The 20,072-nt window shown below is 41.6% G+C and overlaps 2 protein-coding genes across 2 annotated transcripts in view; one reads left to right on the plus strand and one right to left on the minus strand.

Annotated features, from left to right (window-relative positions):
• Window positions 1–1,136: 1,136 nt before the first annotated feature.
• fhip2a (FHF complex subunit HOOK interacting protein 2) lies at window positions 1,137–11,048 on the minus strand. Its single transcript, XM_046403041.1, has 17 exons — window positions 10,729–11,048; window positions 9,662–9,740; window positions 8,907–9,076; window positions 8,662–8,766; window positions 8,416–8,538; window positions 8,031–8,255; window positions 7,731–7,927; window positions 7,451–7,565; window positions 7,221–7,297; window positions 6,921–7,113; window positions 6,348–6,511; window positions 5,390–5,536; window positions 5,207–5,297; window positions 4,902–5,045; window positions 3,689–3,829; window positions 3,021–3,124; window positions 1,137–2,932 (listed from the first exon to the last, which is right to left on the minus strand). The coding sequence occupies exons 1-17, from the start codon at window positions 10,771–10,773 to the stop codon at window positions 2,821–2,823; spliced, it is 2,232 nt and encodes a 743-aa protein (XP_046258997.1). The 5' UTR covers window positions 10,774–11,048; the 3' UTR covers window positions 1,137–2,820.
• A 618-nt stretch (window positions 11,049–11,666) lies between these two features.
• Window positions 11,667–20,072, plus strand: part of ablim1a (actin binding LIM protein 1a) — a 38,805-nt gene continuing 30,399 nt past the window's right edge. Inside the window, exon 1 of the mRNA XM_046403051.1 lies at window positions 11,667–11,928. Within this exon, the coding sequence (XP_046259007.1) occupies window positions 11,916–11,928 (13 nt within the window). The 5' untranslated portion in view covers window positions 11,667–11,915. The remainder of the gene's footprint in view (window positions 11,929–20,072) is intronic.

Genomic DNA, 20,072 nt, shown 5'->3' on the forward strand with positions numbered 1-20,072 from the left:
ATTTGTGGTTTTCATCTGGTCATTGAAAGATGGTTATTTTGTGCATTTTTTTTTTCTTTTGTTGTACAGACATTTTGTAATAAAACCAAGATTAAAGACAATGAACTGGTCAAAGAATAACCACATCTCCTGCTGGAGAATGTTTTTTTTTTTGTTTTGTTTTTTTAATTGGGACGGAGAATGTTGAACAAAACCATACTGTCCTGAACAAAACGCAACAGTGCTGAAATGAAGACAGCTGAGGAGGAATAAATGAGCAAACGTCTGTGAGAGAACAAATGAGACTGCAGAAATCGCTTAACAATCACTCTGTGAGGCATCTGGGAGGTGGGAGGAGTGAGCATGCACCTTAACTTAATGTTTCAATTATGCAATGCACAATCACTACAATCAAACTGACCGTGATAGAAAGAAGCATAATGAGACTCGTCTCATTTCACACCAAAAGAAAGCAACGGTGAGCATAAAAGAAATGCAGCAACATCGTACAGTGATTGGTCTAAGTTGACATGAGAAAGTAAATCAGTTGGCATCAGATTTTTGACTACACTCAGAGTCCTGTACATCTGCACAAAGTCTATGTGACACATGAGATAGGCATAATAGAGCCACAGCAAACTGTAGTGAAGCAGAAACCCTTTCCACATGGATTCTAGAAGTCTTCCACAGTGTGAAGTAAGGCATCATAGCTACCTGTCAGCATCTTCAAAGGACAAAGCGCCGACAGCTAGGAAGTCATCCCAGATAGCTGGACTGCCTTTTTTCCTTTCTTTGAACAATGAAAAATAATATATAAGCATGCATTTATGCCAGGTAGTATATCTCTACTGCTATTGTACACATACAACATACAAATGTACAGAACAAGTTGGAAAGATAGTTGATTAAAAAATGTGCATGATTGATAATTTAAAAAAAGTTTCCCATTAAAATAGAAATGTTACTCCTAATGCATCCTATCCTTTTTTTCTTTTCATTTTTTTGGTTTATGAAACAAAACATTTTTGAGTAACAAAGTTTTTGTTGATTATATTTACATTATGAACAAAGATGAGGAAAGACAATGTGCAAATCTGATTCCATGCAAGCAGTTGCATAATGTAGTTTTGGTGCTTGAGTAATGGGTTTGGGGGGGGGGGGGGGGGGGTGAATGACTCTGTCTATTCTCCATCACAATAATACATCTTGACACTCATACACAGACTCATGAGCAAACACGCTTACCAATCATGGAAACATTCACACCGAACACAACAAGACCCAAAGTTACATTAAGTAGCATCTCGATTTGGACAGATTCAAATCTCAATCTTCACCCTCCTGAGATTTCCAGCAGACAACAAAGCAGCACATCCTAACAATGCACAGCACCGTGAGAACGTGTCTTCGTCATTCAAGATCAGGATGTAAAGGTAATACTGCAAGTAAGCACAACACCTCATCTGAAGTCATGATAAGCTGTGCAGAAACTCAGAGGTCTTAGGATACTGTGAGCCAGACAAATTTAAGGGCTCGCGAGGATGATGTATTTTTCCTACACAAAAAGGTTTCATTGTCAGACTTGATCACTTTGAACACAGAACTCGCATATTGTTTGAACAACTAACAACTTGAAACATGGTAGATCAAAAGGAAATAAAGATCGGGAACCATTCTGAGCAACAACATGTCCTAAGTTAGTAAGACTAAGTTTGTAAGACACTGGTCAATAAAAGCATGAGTTTGGCTCCTCTGCATCCTTCCCAATCAATAAAAGGAAACAATCTGACAAGGTGTAAAAACAATAACAGCATCCGCTGGATAAAATAAACACTGGTGTGTGAGAAATGCAACACGGGGTCTGGAGAACATTTCAGAACTAATCAAAAGCAAGATGTCTCTTCCAACAAACACCAAACTGACATTTCCGAAAAGCCAGCCAAACAAAGCAGCAACGAACTTAAACAATGTAACGAGTGCAACGCAATGAGAGCTGTGTGCAAATTCACAATCTGCAAAATGTTCATGTGTCTAAACATGATGGATGGTGAAATCTTTGGGTGATTACAGATGATCTTTGAGAGCACTTAAAGACAAACTGAGCAAAGACAAGGAAAACAAAGTAAATAGCATCTGCTTAGTCCTTATTGACTGTTTTAAATTCATTTTAACATCAGTTAAAAAGGCAACCTGAAAGCAAATAAATAAGATAACTTGGCATGTAAAATATGAGTGCAGTATTGTAAATACTGCAGTTCAATATATATGTAACTACAGGTACATACTGGGGTTGAAGGTAGTGGGCATTTTTCTCTACAGCCTCTTGTCTTCAAACAGACAACACATGGAAGTGGAGATAAAAATGTTTCAAAAGGAAACAATCTTCTGTAACTGAAAGGTGTGGTTCCACACTAAGGCAATGACGATTACAAATGGGTGATTATGGGGGAGGAAATAAATACACAACCACATTTTCTCCTTGATGTAATAATTACAGGGTTATCAACTTTTGGCCCGTGAGGAAGAAAGATGGTGGGGGTTGGGGGGCATCTATGCACCTTGACCTCTATCCTCCTCTTATTCTTCTGCTGGCCAGGCAGTGTCTGTGCTCTGACTTGCTCAAAAACAAGACCTTTCAGGCTTTTAATGGTGGAGCCCGAGAGGTCAGAAGAGGGCGAGCAGTGAAACCCATCAGCGTGGGCTTTTAACAGTCTTGTAGGGATGAGCGGTTAGTGGTAATGTTTTGCCAACCCTGTGCCACCGCTACCAGCACACCCCAAAGGCCCAGTTTAACCTTGACCTGCTGGCCTGGCCGAAGCAGATGGATGAACAGCAGGAAGATTACGGCGAGGAGGAGGAAGCTGCGTGGTATTTGACAAAGGCGATGGCTGCCAGCTCTTTGCAGAACTCCTCCAGCACGATCACCCCCTCCAACAGGGTCATGTGGTCAATACTGCAGGAAGAAATAGACAGGAAGGTGAGAAGTGTCTTCAAAAAGAGAACTCAGAAGAAAGAGCTCAGAAGCAAGGGGAAATACGTACGTGATGCCCTCTGGCTCTAGACCTAATAATCTCTTCCTCACAAGCAGCAGTTTGGGAGTGAAGTCTGGGATGCGCTGAATCCTCAACATGAGATCTCCCACCACCTAACACACATAAGAACATAAAGCAGTTACCAAAACACAACAGCACTGCTTCCATCGCTGGGCAAAGGTGCAACAGTAAATCACTGCTACTCTCATAGACATTACTTTAATTACCCTCAACAAACCAGAACATCAACAAGAAAATTAGCTGCTTCCACCAGCCTGTAAACTGCCTCTTACACCGTGTGCTACTGGGATAGATTTCAAAGAAGAGCTGGACTGAATCACAGAACAAAACAGTTACAAATGTACACTTAATTCAGTAAGAGGCAGGCCAAGTTTCAGCACGCTCACAAAATTAATAGCAAGTTTGAGATGCACAAAAATACTTGCAAAATAAGTACAAACGGCACAAGACACAGCCCAACAATTGACTCAAACGCGATTATTTGTTGCGGCATGTTTTAATCAAACATGTCAAGATACTACACATGCCAAAAAAATCTATCAACATAAGCATGCATGTCAAAGCAACCAAATAAAAGTGATAAGATAAGCTTTTGGGATGGCAGTGAGCGCTAGCAGTGATGGATAAGACAAGCACTGTATGAGCGACAGCCTTACCCTGACGATGACAGAGAACAGGGACCTGCAGCCGGGGCCCAGGTTGATATAAGGGTCCAGTAGGTATTCATGCAAGTGGGGGTGTGGTAACAAAGACAGCTTGGACAGCACGGCGGTCACCTGCAGATTGACATCATAGGGCTGGAGGACAGAGAGGGAATCACAGATTAGAGATGCAGCAATAGGTCGATTAATCGAATAGTTGATCGAAAACAAAATTAGCCACCAAGTATTGAGATCATTTATTGCTGGTTTCAGTTGTTTTCCAAACAAAAGAAACATTTGCTGGTTCCACCTTAAATTTTGATGAGATATTTTCACAATTTTGGGACAATTTATAGGCTAAACAACAGCAACACATAAAAAAAACATTTAATCGACAATGAAAACAGTCCTTACTTGACCCCCCCCCCCCCCCATTCAGATATAAATTAAATAGAGAGGAAGTGAACATGACATTTATCATTTATGTTTCCCATGAAACAGAAATGTGTGTAGAAGAACGTCCACAGAATGACAAAGTAGTAAGAGGCTTCTCATGACAGACTCAATAAATACTGCACACCCTTTTTAGATTTTATTTTCTAAATGCTACACGAAACCCATGAGCTTCCAAAAAGTGCATTTCACTTCTGAATCGCTAATAGTCATCTTCACAATTACATCTAACATCATCTGTAGAATGAGTTCATGGACAGAGCTCATTATTTTTGCTTTTTGTTATTCAAAAAATAGAAGCTCTCTGCATGATTAGAATCCCATTTGCATTTTAGCCCAGTTTATGGACCTCATTTAAAGTAAAATGCAGTGAATAATGCTCTGTTGTAGCATGAAGCCAACAACTTCTGGGTGCAGAGAAACTTTCAGTTGGTGTAAATTTATCTGCCTCTTTAAAAAAAATATATCATTTTTTGGTGAAAATCGATAAAAACGTCTCTCACTTAGTTTGACCTTAAATAAAACGCTGCGCTGATTTGTAAGCAGAAATCTTTAGTTGAGGTAATCTGGTTGGACATGGTAAGGTCAAGGTAAGGTTACCAGTTTAGGAGAGATCTGGGATTCCTTTTTGAAATTCGTCACCTTTTTTGCTCTGTGCTAAAGACCCCCACAGCAACACATATTTCACGCAGCTATTTCAACACTAAAGCATGCACTTGCTCTGTATGAAGCCTGTATTGCTACAAATGTTTACTACACGGTGGATCAAACTGACCTGATCCAGGATTCGACCCATCCTATCGAAGAGCACTTTGAGGAAGTGGCCCTCAAAGAATGGGATGTCCAAGTTACACTTCTCAAAAGGTTTTGGATTTCCCCTCCAGTCCCACCGCTGGCAGACCCCACAGTAGTCCCTGAACTGAGGAGAGCAATTCATCAACACTCAGTATCTGTTGTTCTAGTGATCCAAATGCCATTGCTGACTTTCATCAGCAATGACTTTAATGACCTGAATTTTTACACTGTTGCTCTTTGTCCAGTCTATCCCAAAAATGAAACATACTGTAGAAGGAGCCTTACCTGCCTGTGCGCATCTCTGAGGTAGGTGTCATAGCCTGTGCCTTCAACATGATATGACGACTTTGCCTCGTCAGGCACCAAACACAGGAAACTGCAACAGAACTCAACTGTTGAATTTTTATTTTGGGGGAAAAAAAACTGACAAACTTCTACTCTGTGCTGTATCATGAGTAGACTGCGTACCTGTTGACAATCTTGTGGACCTCTGTCTTCCCATCAGACTTTGAGTGGTCAGGACTCTGTGGTGGAGAGGAGCTCAGCCAATCAGAACCAGACAGCCTGCTGTCTGGAGAGACATCATCACCAAACAGTGGATCCTCTTCGAGGTCTCTGTAGGAAAAGCACAGGATCATTAGAGTATTTTTGTCAGAATATCCTCTAATGATCACTGATCAGTGGTACCAAGTGGTAACAAAGACATTTTTTTTTTGCCTGTGCATATATACATCTTCCAACACTATGCAAAACTCTGAGGAAAGACACCCACTGGTGGATCAGAGTAAGATATTTTAATTTCTACTCCCCAGTCTGGTAGTCGACTTTGTTAGTATTCCAAAACGTGGTTAAAAGAGAGAAATATTCAGTCTTTCATGGGATGATAGCATTTTAGGGCTTTTTGGGCTTGTAAGGCAGCATTCAAATTCTGTTGTGCGATGTGAGAAATGAATGAATTTCTTCATGAAAACGAAGGATGATGAGTTGTATTTGCATCTGGACTTCCGTGTTAAAATAGTTTTCTGTGTCTCTGCGGTCATAAAAACGTCACTGACATTCTTCCGTTCAGTCCTCTCACACTGTTTCAACAATATGTTCATGTAATATCATGTATCATCAGAATTACTGTGCTGTTAGTGACTTAGTTCATTTACGTGACAATAAACGAGTCACAAAACCATAACTTCAGGAAACAACCAAGCTATTGCTCATTATCTGTAAGTCTCCATGTATGTATTTCCCACTAATCACGGTTTTAAAATACACACACTAAGGAACGGTCAAGCTTGACCTGTTTGCACATCTGAAGAAACACAGCTATTTGATGCATTCACTTTATTTCCACTGTCTGTGTTTGTACACGTGCTATTCCAGGCAGGATTTTAAGGCAACTTGGGAAGGTCAAAGGTCAGAGGCTGGACCTTACACAGCATCATGGGGCTGCCCATTCTCCAGGGGCTCACGCTCCTCCTGCGGTTTGTTCTCCAAGTAGTTTCTCTCTTCCAGGCTGCGCAGCACCAGGCTGTGTAGGATGTGCTGGTTGGGCTTCTGGATGAGCTGCTCAAATAGCCGCAGTGTCATGATGCTGATCTGGGGGGAAACAGAAGAAGAAATAAGGCTTAGCTCCCTCTATAAACCCAGAACAACATGCCAAGTATGTGCTCACTGACACAAAAATGTAGGCAGTGGATGTCTCAAACATCAAAGAGATGACTCATCTCTCTTTTGTGTGATGAAAATGTGTGCGATGGCTCTGTCAGATACTAATTGAAATTCATGTGTTTTTGGTTAATCATATGATTCACTAGAACTCAGAATCCTTGAAGGGCAGATGGCCATCTGCACTTCAAAATATCAAAACAAGAATAAATTACGAATACATGATTTTCACTTCTGAAAGCACACAAATGTGATCAAGAAAGATTATAAGAAAACGGCTCCAATTAGTGTGATCAGGCAAACAAAGGTACAGCCTAAATAACAACGATGTGATAAGAACCTCGTCTGACAGGTGGTCGCAGTGCTCAATGAGTCTGTGTCTTAGTGGATTCTGGGCAATAGTAGCTGAAGTCTCAGGATCTCTCTCCTCCCCCAGCAGGAAGTAAACCATCTCCCGCAGCAGAGCCTCTGAAGTCACCTGCCTGATGATCCTGTTCAGCAGGGCTGTGGAGGTCAGGATCCCTACCTCAGACCTATGTACAGCCACAAAAACACCACATTACTGAGCAGTCACGACACACAAGACAAGACAAAGAATCTCAATAAAAGGATGATTGACTGATGATTCAAAGTGGCCTACGTCTGCATCAGTTGTGGTTCCATAACAGACACAAAGAATCGTTCTCTCACTGCTTTTGCCATCACTGCAGCTGCTGACTGAAAGACAGTGAAGAAAAACAAAAATATAGTTCAGCCTTCTGTGGCTTTCAGAAACAAAAACAACTTCTTTGGAGAGAAGTTCTTTTATTGGGATAACTCTGACTGCAGTATGAAGCATCAAAACACAATGAGTCAGCAGTGGTTAAGGACCTTCTGAGCCTCCTTGATGAGCTGGTCACAGTAATCTAGCCAGGACAGGAAGGAGATAAGAGCCCTCTTCCCTGTGAAGACAGCAGCATCCTCCTTCAGGTTATATACATCCAGACTGAAAGACAGAGAAAAAGATAAAAATATCAAAGATCTGACACAACTATTCTAATGCATCAACTAACATTTCACAGTGAATGCTTTTAGAGGGCTACTCACTGTTTACTAATAATCACACTTCAAATTTTATCAAATATGTAGCACATACTATAAAAAAAATTACCCCCAGTTGACAGACTCCACTGTCTCAATGTCCAAAGGATCCATGGACTGTGGAAGGGCTTTATAGAAGGAGACGAGCCTGTCAGTCAGAAGCTCACAGAGCTCAGTGTTTTCAGTTAAACACTTGGCAGCTGCAGGCTCTGGTAAACTGACCAGCAACATCAGGCCCTCACAGGCCTTCACAACTATCCTGCCATCCTGAGTAGGGGACAAATGGATGGCAAATGGTCTGAGCAAAAAGTTTGAGCAAATCACTAAAAAAAAAAACCAAAAAACAAAGCCTTGCATGGAGATTACTTACAGGGCTCTTTGTGAGGTTGAGTAAGGAGGTGACCAGATTGTAATTGTTGCTCTTATTATTGTTATTGGTTGGACTAGAAGTGGAGGCCGTAGCTGCGGCCTGTGGCTCCTCTGGACGGTCAGCCTGCTCTTCTGTCAGAGACTGACCAGTGTCCGGAGCCAACACACTTTCCTTTACTGCCTCTGTCCTTTCAGGACTTCTTGTCTCAGGTCTCTTTGACTTGTTCTGCAAATAACATCGTAAACAAGAAAAATTCTCTCAACAGTATGCTTATAAATGGTCAAAAATGCTTCATTTTGCTTGTCATGTATACAGATTAATATTTAAGAATGTGTGAATGCACTTCATTTTTTTTTTTTATCCCACTGGTGTCATAGCAACTCACCTCAAGGAAGAAATTGACAAGGTATGGGTCCTGCTTCAGTTTAGCACAGACTATACACAGGAACTGAATCTCCTCATTTTCTGTAGGAGCAGCCAGCACCTCTCCACACAGACGGATCAGTTTCTGACAGAGGAATGTCACAGTGGCAGGGAAAACAAAGTTACATAACCCATCAGTTAGCAGACTATTTTGAGGAACAAAGCTAGAAAAAAAACAGACCAAAATCCAGACTGCATCACTGCTCACCTGTACAGGTCTGTGGACATTGATGTGTGGTAGGAGAGGCTGACGAATGTGTGCTAGCAGTTTTGTGTAAAAGGTAAGCACCTGCTGCTTCATTCCTGGAGGACACTGGTGGGAAGTCATACAAAAAGAACATTATACCATAGTGGACCATAGTCCATAAAAACAGAAAAAGCTGAGCTTAGCCTCAGCTTGTACATTTCTCTAAAATTATCATGCATGAAGTTACAAACACACAACTGTCTTACATCTGCTTTGCCCAAGGTGTAGAGGGTCTCAAGGATCTTATGGTGTAGGAGATACTCCATGCAGGGTCCTGTCTCTCCAGACTCCCTCTCCCCTTCCTCCTGGGTCAGGATGTCCAGCATCTGTTCCAAGTGGGATGGGATGTTTGTATCTGTAACTGGAGCTTTGTCATCTAACAGGGGAAAACACAAAAATATATCAGAAGAACTATTAAAACTACATAGGCCTTGTGTAGTGTTGGCTTTCATCAAAATTATCAAATAATTCCTAATTCCTAATCAAACGACATGGTGAACATAAGGCTGTTTAAAAGTGACTTCGGAATAATAGATCAAGTGCTTTAGAGTGACAAGTCTTGCTAAGCCAGCGATTAAATGCCCCTAGAAACAAGCTCAGATACATAATACTTGCAGTACATTTAATCACCCATCAGCAGTTTGTTAAAATTTTGTTAAAACTGCCCTAACTGGGAGAACTGCTGCAAAGACGCTGTTGTTCTAGTTGCGCAGATCCAACAGTCAGTCTGTTGCAAACTCAACCAGCATGCTTCAATGTATCCCTGTTCACAGACACCCCCTTTGCGCTGCCTGTGTTCATCACGTATAGACAGCGCTGATACGTGAGCGAGGCCTAGCGTCCTGCCATTACACTCAGTTATGGCTGGTGTCATCAGTAGAAAAGACATCAACATCTTTGAGAGTAACCTGTCTACATGCATGAGTCCATTGCTAACTTATTTTTTTCAGGCTTTTCTTACCAGAAGTCTCAATGTAATAATGTGTAATGGCCTTCCAGTGATAGACAAAATCCTCCTGCAAGGGCAGCGACGGGGCAAGCTGAAAAAGGAAAAAAAGCACAGTATGTATAATGTATGTTTCTACTGGTAGCCCAGAGAGACACCACCAGTTATCATGGCAACATGTTCTAGTCACTCTGAGAGTTCAAACAGACTGAGAAGACCTGTTGTGTGTTTTCAGTAACTTCTTCTCAGCGCTTAAAGATTCTCATGTGCCACTCCAAGATAACTTTAATCAGTGTGTACAGACACATGCCAGCAGTTTTCAAAACATTTCACGTTCGAGTGGCAAATAATTTACACTTTTGCATTTTTATCTTAATATTAGACGTTTCCTCCCTATTAACTTACATCTACACCTGAAGTCATACACTGGGTCACCTGTTACACATCTATTGTTTAAAACCCTTGACATGAAGCAGCTTGAGAACAGGTTCCAAGCAGGTTACTGCTGGTTTCTAGCTAGTCAATGCTAGCAGCCTAATGTGTAACATTAAGTTTTTCGAAATAGCTGAACGAGATTGCTCAGAGTATCCCTTATAATATCCTTAGTAATATAACGATGACACGTTTGCGCAACGACAGACACGAGTGTCCCAATATTTCGACACCACTCCTCACAATAAGAATGCTGTTTTGAAACGACACAGCCAGCTACAGCTTTAGCTTCCTGGGGCTATTGTCAGCTAGCACTAGCGGCTAACTAACTTAGCTTCCCAGACTGCCTTTAACACAGATGTCGCACTGTGATAAAGGAAATAACATTCAGGAAATATGTCAGTTAGTAACATAAACGAACAGACAAATGAGCACACTCACAGATATCACTCGCTATCGCTAACAAGGACAACCCAATTGACTGCAAAACCACAAAACGCTAACATTAGCTTAGGCTAATTAGTTAGCTGGCTAGATAGCAACGTATCCTAATGCTGACGTTACGGTATGTGATGGCTGGACGACCACTTTCAGACAAAACAGACGACAGACAAAAGCAAGCCGATGAAAAAAACTGTATAATAACTCACCGCTTCCACGGCGTGCTGGAGAATGGACGTAAATTTGGAGAACATTTTGTTCTTCGACTGGACTAGTTTCTCCCGAGAAGACCTAGAGAATTCCTCTATCTTCTTCTTCCTGTTGTTACCGCCTCGATCCAGATTGGAGGTTTCATATAATGACCCTTGTAACGAAAGAAAAGTGTAAGCAATAAAACAGTAACACGTTGCTTGCCACAGGACCTCGCAGGCCTGGTACAACCACTGTAAACAAGACGTCTACAGACTCAAGTAACGTATGTTCACTTTGGACACGGTGGCACTTCCCTCGCCAAACGCTACTATTTTTATCCAGCAGGGGGCGCAGGAATATAAGACACAGGCTTTATTGAGCACGATCAAAGCATACAAATGAAGACATCCACCAATGCGTTCACCGAGGGACGATGATCAATATTTTCAGCTTGGAAACAACAGTCAATAAGTCCTCTTCAAATACAAAAGCAAGTATGGGATTTCGATAAACAACCAATATAGGTTATATGGAAAAACTGTACAATCAATTGATGATTCTCCCCCACTCAAAGCACTGATGTGGGCTATTTCTCTATAATTTTTCCCCATCTGAGGTTATGCTTACTTATAGTGTCACTGCTTTTAGAATAAAGTTGAGGAGTCCATGTGATGAAAAATTGCCAAATATTTCCCTTACAGTGGCCAGATTAATAGGGAGGGAATGAAAAACAACACTCATTGCTCCAGATTGGCTGTCAACTTTATGATTTAGACCAACTCCTTCGTCTAGAACAGCGCAGTCATCCCAGACAAAAAAAGTAGGCTGAACGTTAAGGTGACCCCACAGCATTTTGGAGGCAAGGAATCTCAAGAATGACTTCGTCTGAAACTCGGTAATTCTGTGACATTACGTTCAAATATGGACATAAACTTAAAAGAAGAAGGAAATAAGAAGGATGCTGTCTGTTCCAGGACACGCCCTGTCGCTGTGGAAAGTGTTCTCTCCATCGCGCAGCCTAGTCTAGTCTGCCAAATCGCACGCTCTATGTTTCCCTGCGTTTAATCCCATTAAATGACAGCCAGAAACTTAAAATACAGATATAAACAGGCTGTCAACCGGTCTTTTTCCCTGCTCCAAAGCTTCGACAGGGCATCTCCTGTTGTTAATCTCGGCAAAGAAAGAGAAGCTCTACCTACCAGGCATGTCTGCTAGAGGTGAGTATCTTTTGCCGCAGAAGCCTTCATAACAATACATATAGAGGAAAAAAAGTCTCTTAATTTTGGGAGGGGAGGGAGGTCTTGGTTCAAAGATGGATGCATTGAAGAGGAGAGCCCATTTGCGTCGTCTTTGGGGAGGATCAGGCTGTGATAATGACACTGTTATTGTAAGTAGGTTACACCGGTGCATAGCAGAAACTACAGCTTCCACCGCTGCAGCCTTTCCGAGGCAGCCTACAACTTATTTTGATGGACACTTTGTGCCGTGATACTACCTATAAATAGACCCCTGATTTTTTTAATCCAGCTGTGAAAATGAACCTTCTTTGATTGCTGTTTTTGTTTTGACATTTGACATTATTTTTAATCAGCGATATCACTACTGAAAGGTTGCACACACCCTAATTGTTGCCTAAATGAAAGATGTTGGAGGACTTGTAGCACATGCTGTGCATTCGTAATTGACTGGCTTGTGATACAATGTAGTCGTGAAATTTGATATGTTAAGCTTGTATCAGGTGAGGTGACAAAAAGTACTGTTTTTAAATTGAAAAAAGCCACAAAAATGCAAACTATCGCGTGTTGCAACAATCTCAGTGCAAGATGAAAAGGTGTTTTCATTTCTAGCTGAGCATAAAACAACTGGTACCTGCAAACAATGGAGGTGGAGCTGGTTTGTTTCCACCAGGTGGGTCTTGGTTTGGGTCAGGTGACTGTGTGTTTTCTGGCATTAGAGATAAAGAGCCTCCACCTGCTCCTGCTGTAAGTTGTGATCAGATGGTGTGACTGACTGAACGAAGGCTGGACAGAAGCACAGAAGTTGCAATGTTAATCTGACCTCAAGGTTATTGTACTGAATCTGCAGCTGGATTCATCATGATGGGTCTGATCCTGTCATTAGGTAAAACCTCAACTGTTTCCAAAGAAGCTCAAGCTCTACAATATGTCACTCATGCTCTGTACGGCTGAGCATGAGTAACAAGATGGCTTTGAACCTCTGCATCACTGATATGGCCTGCTTTATCTGTGCTCCATGGCTGCTGGTGGAGATCGATGGAGCTCAGAGCCCACCGCTTGACAGCCCCCCTGTGGTACATAGATCTGATTAGCACACTTAAGCCCCTGCAAACAGCCAATCATTATTCATGAGAGGTAACTACCCTGCACCCTACAGGAGCATGGTAGGGTAAAAGGCCAATTATCTCTGTGTTGGTTACATGGATGTGAGGTTTATTAATTTATTGTCACAGATCAGGTACAAACATGAGTGTTAGTAAGACTATGTCACAAAACACATGCTTGTCATGGGCCGGCATGAGTCAATACTTTTTCAATTGTCCTGGCTGTAGTACTTGAAAATTTGATTTACATCATGTTCCGCACAATTTATTGAGAACATAAGACATCTTTGTCTAGATAATAATTCAGAATATTTTTAGCCTTGTGGAAATATGTTGTTTTTCTATACTTTGGAGAAAATCTGACATCCCAATAGTTTAGGCAGTCATCATCAACGTCAATTTTTCCATGCTGAAATGTCAATTAAATTATTAGTCAGTTGGCAGAAAGTTAGACAACTACAGTATTCTGATAAGCGATTAGGGAGGAATTGCTGCTTGTTGACTGTTGGTTGGCCACACATTTAATTTTTGAAATTGTATGGATAATTTGCTGGAATAAATGGGATCCCATTTTATGTTCATGGTATCAATATGTTGTTGCAGGCTAAGCTTACATTGTGGATCTCTGGTTGTGTTACTTTAGACATTCTAGCATCTGGATATCTGTATCCATGTATCTATATCTACAGGCAAGATCTTAAAACCAACTGAAACATTTTCTTTCCTATAGAAGCAGGAAGTTAGAAATTACCTCAAATTACTCCACTCTTCCATCCCCATGTCATTCATTTATGATTACCAGCCCTTCGTCGGCTGTCCAGCAAGCATCAGCCATTATTGTGCTCTCAGTCTTGCAGGCGCTCCCCCCTGTTATCAGCACAAGGCCATCAGCTTTTACCTTGGAAGGGAGGCCCTTCCATTAGTCACCCCACCTTATAATACGCCCTTGCGGGCAGACTGTTGCATCTGGGCCTTTCAGTGTCATAATATTTCCTGTGCTGTTGTCTTTTGTCTAGATCTTTTGTTAAAAGCAGTAATTTTTTTAATAAAACCATTATTGTTGATTATTAACCAAGTGCATACTGTATATTATTTCAAGAATTACTTTCACATTCATTCCTATCTGTGAGCTGCTCAGTGAGTCAGCTGTCGATGGCCATTGAGCAGTTCAACCAGAGCAACAGGGGGTTAAGTGCATTGTTCAAGGTAACTTTTATAGTAGCATTTGGGGGATGGTGTGGCGTTATCAGACTCTTCCATCTACAATACATTCTCCCTCTTGGTCTGGAAAATCACCCTCAAACCTGCCACAGTTATGCCATTTAATGTAATGTCTTCATTTATTTTTACAGTTTGCCCTTCTGATAACATTGGTTCTCTTCAGTTTAAGGCATTTATCTCAGCTCCACAGCAGAATCTCAAAACAGCGTAATATTGGGTGGCAGATGTTTCATGTGCATCCAGTTCTCTACAGTGCTGCTGCTTAAGCTTGTTTAAGTTTGCATTGTCATATTTCATATCTGATTTCATGGATCCTGTTAAATCTGCTGTATTGAATGAGTAATGTGTGCTGAAGTATATGAAGATTTTCCTCTCTTCCTAATGAAATTTTTAGCCAAATCTTAGCAGCATGAATCATAGTTTACAAGGGTTCAATGTTAAAGATTTTGATGTTTAAACTGTGATCACATTTAATATGCAGAGTTTTATTTTGTGAAAAACATTTTTACGCTAAGTCTAGCTTATTTTCACGTGCTTATGCAAATCAGCACCGCTTAAACATTTGTAGCATGAATCCAAATCATAAAGAGATAGATAGATAGATAGATAGATAGATACTTCATGGATCCCGAGGGAAATTCAATAGAGTTACTTTATTTTATGGGCCTGTTTTATGCCCATGTTCAGTAGAGTAGACTTTTATGCTATTTTCCGGGAATCGGCTCTGAATCTTGCATTTGGATGTCTGCATAGCTTTAAATGTCTCAGAGAAAAAAAAGAAAGAAAATTTAAAAAATCTTCCCCCTGATACCTGGTTCATATCCAATTCTGCCCTGCTCAGACCTCCTTCTCTTACCCGCCCTTTCCTTGAGCAGGGTTATCACTTTCTGCGCACCATACCTGTTACACTGCAGTGACAATCTGGATGATCAATGGTGGATGAAAAAGGAGGCATGGCTCCATACTGCAGTAAGCTAATCTGATGCCCCCTCCTTATCCGACCACTGGAGAAGGCTGCTCGTGCTCAAAACAGCACGACCCTCCGCATCAGCACTTTTCTCTGTCTGTGTGTGTGCTGTATGTGCGAATATAAGTGTTGGTGTGCGCGCGCATGCATGTGTCCTGGCAAAAGCCTGAATAATTGATGAGCAGGAGAAGGAGTAAAAGCGCTGCCGGACGGGACGGTGTGTTTGGGAATGTGTAGAGATGGGGGAGAGGGATACAGTGTGTCAGAAGCCTGGATACGATGGTATCTGCAACTACGCCCAAAAAATCACCTCTTGCTTTGGACTGGATGGTAAGACATGGGGAAACAGATGAAGAGGGGGGGTGGGGGTGGGGGGTTGCAGAAATGGCAGAGGCTGTGATATTGTTTGGGATGCATTTTGTGAGCGATGCTGATTTTTCCATGTGCAGTGACAGCAGTCTTGCTTTCTGAGCATATATGTGTTGATTTTTGAGTGTGTGGGTAGTTGTGTCAAAGCTACCACAGAGTGGATGACAATGGGAGGGCAGTGCCTCGCTGCAGTAGAATGTCCTTAGTTACTCTCAGGTCCATGTGTCTGCATGTGTGGGTGGCAGAGTGTACATACCTCACTATCACACTTCATTTCTCTGGAATGAAACTCCGGGCTGTCTGGCTTTCTAAACAGGAAAATGGAAGTGTGGCTGTAAGCGGAACCTACATAAAGTCAAACTGGTTAAATACTGTACTGATGTAAATAGTAGTTAACTGAGCCAGCTAAGCTCCAGCCATCCTGTTTCTATGCGCCCTCTCAGACAAAGAGGAAAATCATTAAAACTGAAGTGCAGGCCAAGCCCGACATCTCCAGGCTAAAAGGATACTTTGTGCTTTGTCATTGTCTGCTATGCCTTTCATCATGCTTACGTACCTCAAGGATTAATTTAATTTGGAAAAAGTAGATAACTGTGATTAGCCTTATCTGTTTGATGAATATTAGATGTCATGGAAGGTTCTCTTGCTTTTAGTTATTAATCTGTATGTGTGTGTGTGTGTAAGAAACAGTCTTCCAAAAAATTATACTGTTTTTCCATGGTTCAAATTCAAACCAGAGCACTGTGGGGTCAGATTCTCCCTCTTCATCGTCGTAGACTAAAAATTTACCTCTACTAACATTTCCAAGGAAGGTGAATGCATCTTTGACTCACGAAAGAGTGTTGGCCTGTCAAGAAAATATTCTGTGAGTGTTTGCAGAAACAGATTCATCCAGCATTAGATGGTTCAAAGATTAAAATCTCAGAACATGCAATCTTACTAAGTTACATCCTACAAAATCCTATACCCGGCAATTTCACCGGATGATGGAGAGCCATTGCTGGCTTTTTCACTTCATTGCTGATGCAGTCTTGTGAAGGATCCCATTGATGATTAACATTGGGTTTGTGCATTGCTGTCTGCTGGTATGACCTTGCTAGTTGTTGACCTTGTCAAGGACTGGCAGACTCTGAAAGCAATCTACCTTGAAAGTATGTATTGGATGCACTGCACCGTCTCCACTGTTATGCATCCATTTACTGGACATGAACCCACCTTAATGTAAATAAAGTAAAGTAATAAAGTACATTCACACACACACAAAAAAAAGACTTTGTGAATGGTCTAGAAGCATCTTGGTGCATTTTCAAAGAGGACCGTTTTGTTGATTAACTTAGTTTGGCTTAAAATCTTGCACACTGAAAGTATGAAACGTATTTGCATTTTGAAACGTCTGCTTTATTCACAGATGTGAATAAGCAGGGCAGTTACTGGGATGCACATGACTAACATCAGGGATAGACTCCCACCATACATGGGCCAACCTAACGTAGAGCTACCTAACCCCACCCAGAAGATAATCATAGGCTCGACGTCAGCCCTAAGCTGCTTAAGGCACCAGGCTGGTTTGGGCTGAAGACACTCATAGTGTAAGCTTCTTTCACCGTTTCTCACTCTGCTGTACCTGCAGCAGCCAGCTTTGTCATACCTGCTGCCTGTTGTTTGGCATCTCCACCTCAAGGTGGACATTAGCTCTCCACTTCTTGCATCCTCCGCACATCTGAAGTGACAGTTGGAGGGATCCGAACTGGAGGAGTTTCCACTGGAGGCTTCGCCGGATATTGCTGTGTGGTAATGATGAGCAGCTGTGAAGTTGTCCATCAGGCTTTGGCTCCTCTGTTTCTGTTTTGTGCCTCAACGAACACCCCACGTTCTTGATGTCCAAAGGTGTCTGGATTTTAGAGCGGGTCTGAGTCCGACCCTGGCCAACTTCTACCTACAGTGCTTCACCCTTTTCTGTGGGACAGTTGAGGGGGAGCAGGGCACCATGCCCACCCTGCCCAATCTCAACAGCCTGGGCAAGCTGTGCAGCTCCAGCCGCAGCCACAATGTTGATCGCGTCCGAGTGAAACGCAAGAGTTCGGTCAAACGCATGTCCATCATCGAGGATGGGCATGTGGCTGAGGTCCTGTACCTCATTCCTAAACAATACATGGAGCAGATGCCCCACCTCAACCCAAATGACTATTATCTAAGTGAGAGGCTGAACGATGTCGCAACAGGTAGGACAGGAGGAAATATGTGCTTAGATCTGTTTGAATGACACATCTCTCATTGCAACCATCCGTCCTAGATGTGGCAGACTGTCAACATCGGTCAACTTTAATGCTTGCTTAAACAATGAGGGATAAAAACTGACCATTTGCATGGATTTAAAACATTTGTTCTACTTTTAGGCACACTAACTGTAGTTACATTTCCTTCTTCCTCTTTCCCTTTCCCTCTTTCATACCTCAAAGATTTGTTGTTTTAGTCCTGTATTGCAGTTTGGCTGCCCTGCTTGGTATTTTGCTTGTGAGTAGGTGTCTGCTAGTGAATTGATTAGTTGTTTCAGAGATTACTTAATTTTAATTGGATGACAGTGAGTGATTACACCTCTTGAGGCTTTTCACATCTGACCTGCGCATATGTGTGAGATCTCCTGTACACAAGTTATGCAACCATAACTCCCTCATAGAAAAAAGTGTTGAAAAAGTCAGGAAATTAATCACTGTCCTCTCCATAGTTATATAATGCAAGCACATATGCGATGGCAGACCTGCTGCATTTTGCCAAGCAACAGTACATGAGCAAGTGACATGATGGCTTACAGGATTACAACATGGGCATGTGGACAAATTGAGATTTCCAGACCTTATGTATTCACTGACTGCATGCCAGGCTCTGTAGTAAAATCATCATTGCTTGGCACATCCCACAGACAGCAGCAACTTCTTCTATTTTAGGGCTGAAGTTTTGATTTCGACTCAGGAAGTTCTGTCTCTGACTGACCCGAGATCAAAGATCAACAAGGTCAAGGCTTATGTTAGCCATTTTATTTCTTCTGAGACGGCTGAAATCAATCAAACATTGACAGACAATAGCTGCTTTTATCTTTTTCTTTTCAGATTGGAAGTATTCTTCCATGACTTTTGTTTGACACATTATCTGTAAAAACTTTGTTGTAAGACTTTTAAACTCAAAGAAGCAATAGTCATCACTTATTTATTCTTAACATTTTATTTGAAACCTCTGTAGTGTTGAGCCGTCAGTCTCACAAATCTGAAACACTGTGTTCACTAGAGCTGTGAATTGGCAAGACGTACACTGTGCTACAGGGGCTTTAAACGCAACACAAAGTCACAGTGAACTTTGCGAACTTTGCATGTGAACTATTAAAAATCAATACAGTGTTTTGAGAATTGTTTTTGAATTTTGAGGATCACAAAAGAAAGTGTTGCAATACTCAAGTGTATCAATATTTTCTTACACACATAGTGTCCACTGTTTCCACGCTGTAAACAATTACATTATTTCACAAGCTGAGTGGTGCTGAATATGAGTAGTACTGATTCTGCTCCAAAGTGATGTTATCCAGAGGTCTTCAAGTGACTGATAATGCCACAAGGAAACAACAAAATAACCCAACAGCCCAAAAATTCCACAGACCACAGAATATTAATGTGGCACGGGTGAAATACACTTTGTAGAAGTGAGAGTGGTTGCACAGCATTGCTTTTCAAAAGGTATTGTAACCCACTTTAAAATAGAAACAAGCAGGTGAAGTGCTTGTCGTCATCAGAAAGGCAGGTCTGTCTTTTCTCCAAAACTGTTGAGGGGTTCATTGAGGTTATTAGCATTTTACTGTCAACTGTCATGATATGTGCCACTCAGTGCACAGAGTTAGTTCTATGCACATTAGTTCTGTGTGCATTTGTGTATGTGTATGTGTATGTGTGTGTGTGTGTGTGTGTGTGTGTGTGTTTAGTTGTCTGGCATCCTACAATCCTTAATCCCAGGGATAACTGTCCAGTATATCCACACAAACCACTGCTGTTTACCGTAAATGTGACCTCTTCCATTACAGTATAATGTCAGTGTGGCTTCACTACTCAGTTCAATAGCCCATAACTGTAAATCAAATGACACTTATTACGGTCAGTGAAACTCACATGCTATTTAATAAGGGTGTTGCTCTGCACTGATATGAGGACTGTACAGGGTGTAGTTCTCTGGCTAGGTTATTAATGGACAGTCAGACATAGGTGAGCCAAATACAGTAGAAACCTTTCCTCCATGGATAATAGGCTTTGCTAATCAGGAATTGGTCTTGGCAAGCCTCTTGTAGCATGAAAGTCCAGCAGCTCCAACAGAGATTATTAAAAGACGGAAGATGATAATAAGTCCATTACAGTATTGTGAGAAGACACAATAACGGGACCTCAATATATGTTCAGCGTCCTCTGGTCCTTTGAAAGCCACTA

Source organism: Scatophagus argus, chromosome 10 (assembly GCF_020382885.2).
Source record: "Scatophagus argus isolate fScaArg1 chromosome 10, fScaArg1.pri, whole genome shotgun sequence".
In the NCBI taxonomy this organism is placed as follows: domain Eukaryota; kingdom Metazoa; phylum Chordata; class Actinopteri; family Scatophagidae; genus Scatophagus; species Scatophagus argus.

Coding starts and splice junctions, on each gene's coding strand:
- fhip2a (XM_046403041.1), bottom strand. CDS start 10,773: ATGTTCTCCAAATTTACGTCCATTCTCCAGCACGCCGTGGAAGCG. Junction 8,767..8,906: donor ACACCTTGGGCAAAGCAGAT/GTAAGACAGTTG, acceptor ACTTCCCACCAG/TGTCCTCCAGGAATGAAGCA. Junction 3,125..3,688: donor TGTTCTCTGTCATCGTCAGG/GTAAGGCTGTCG, acceptor TATGTGTGTTAG/GTGGTGGGAGATCTCATGTT.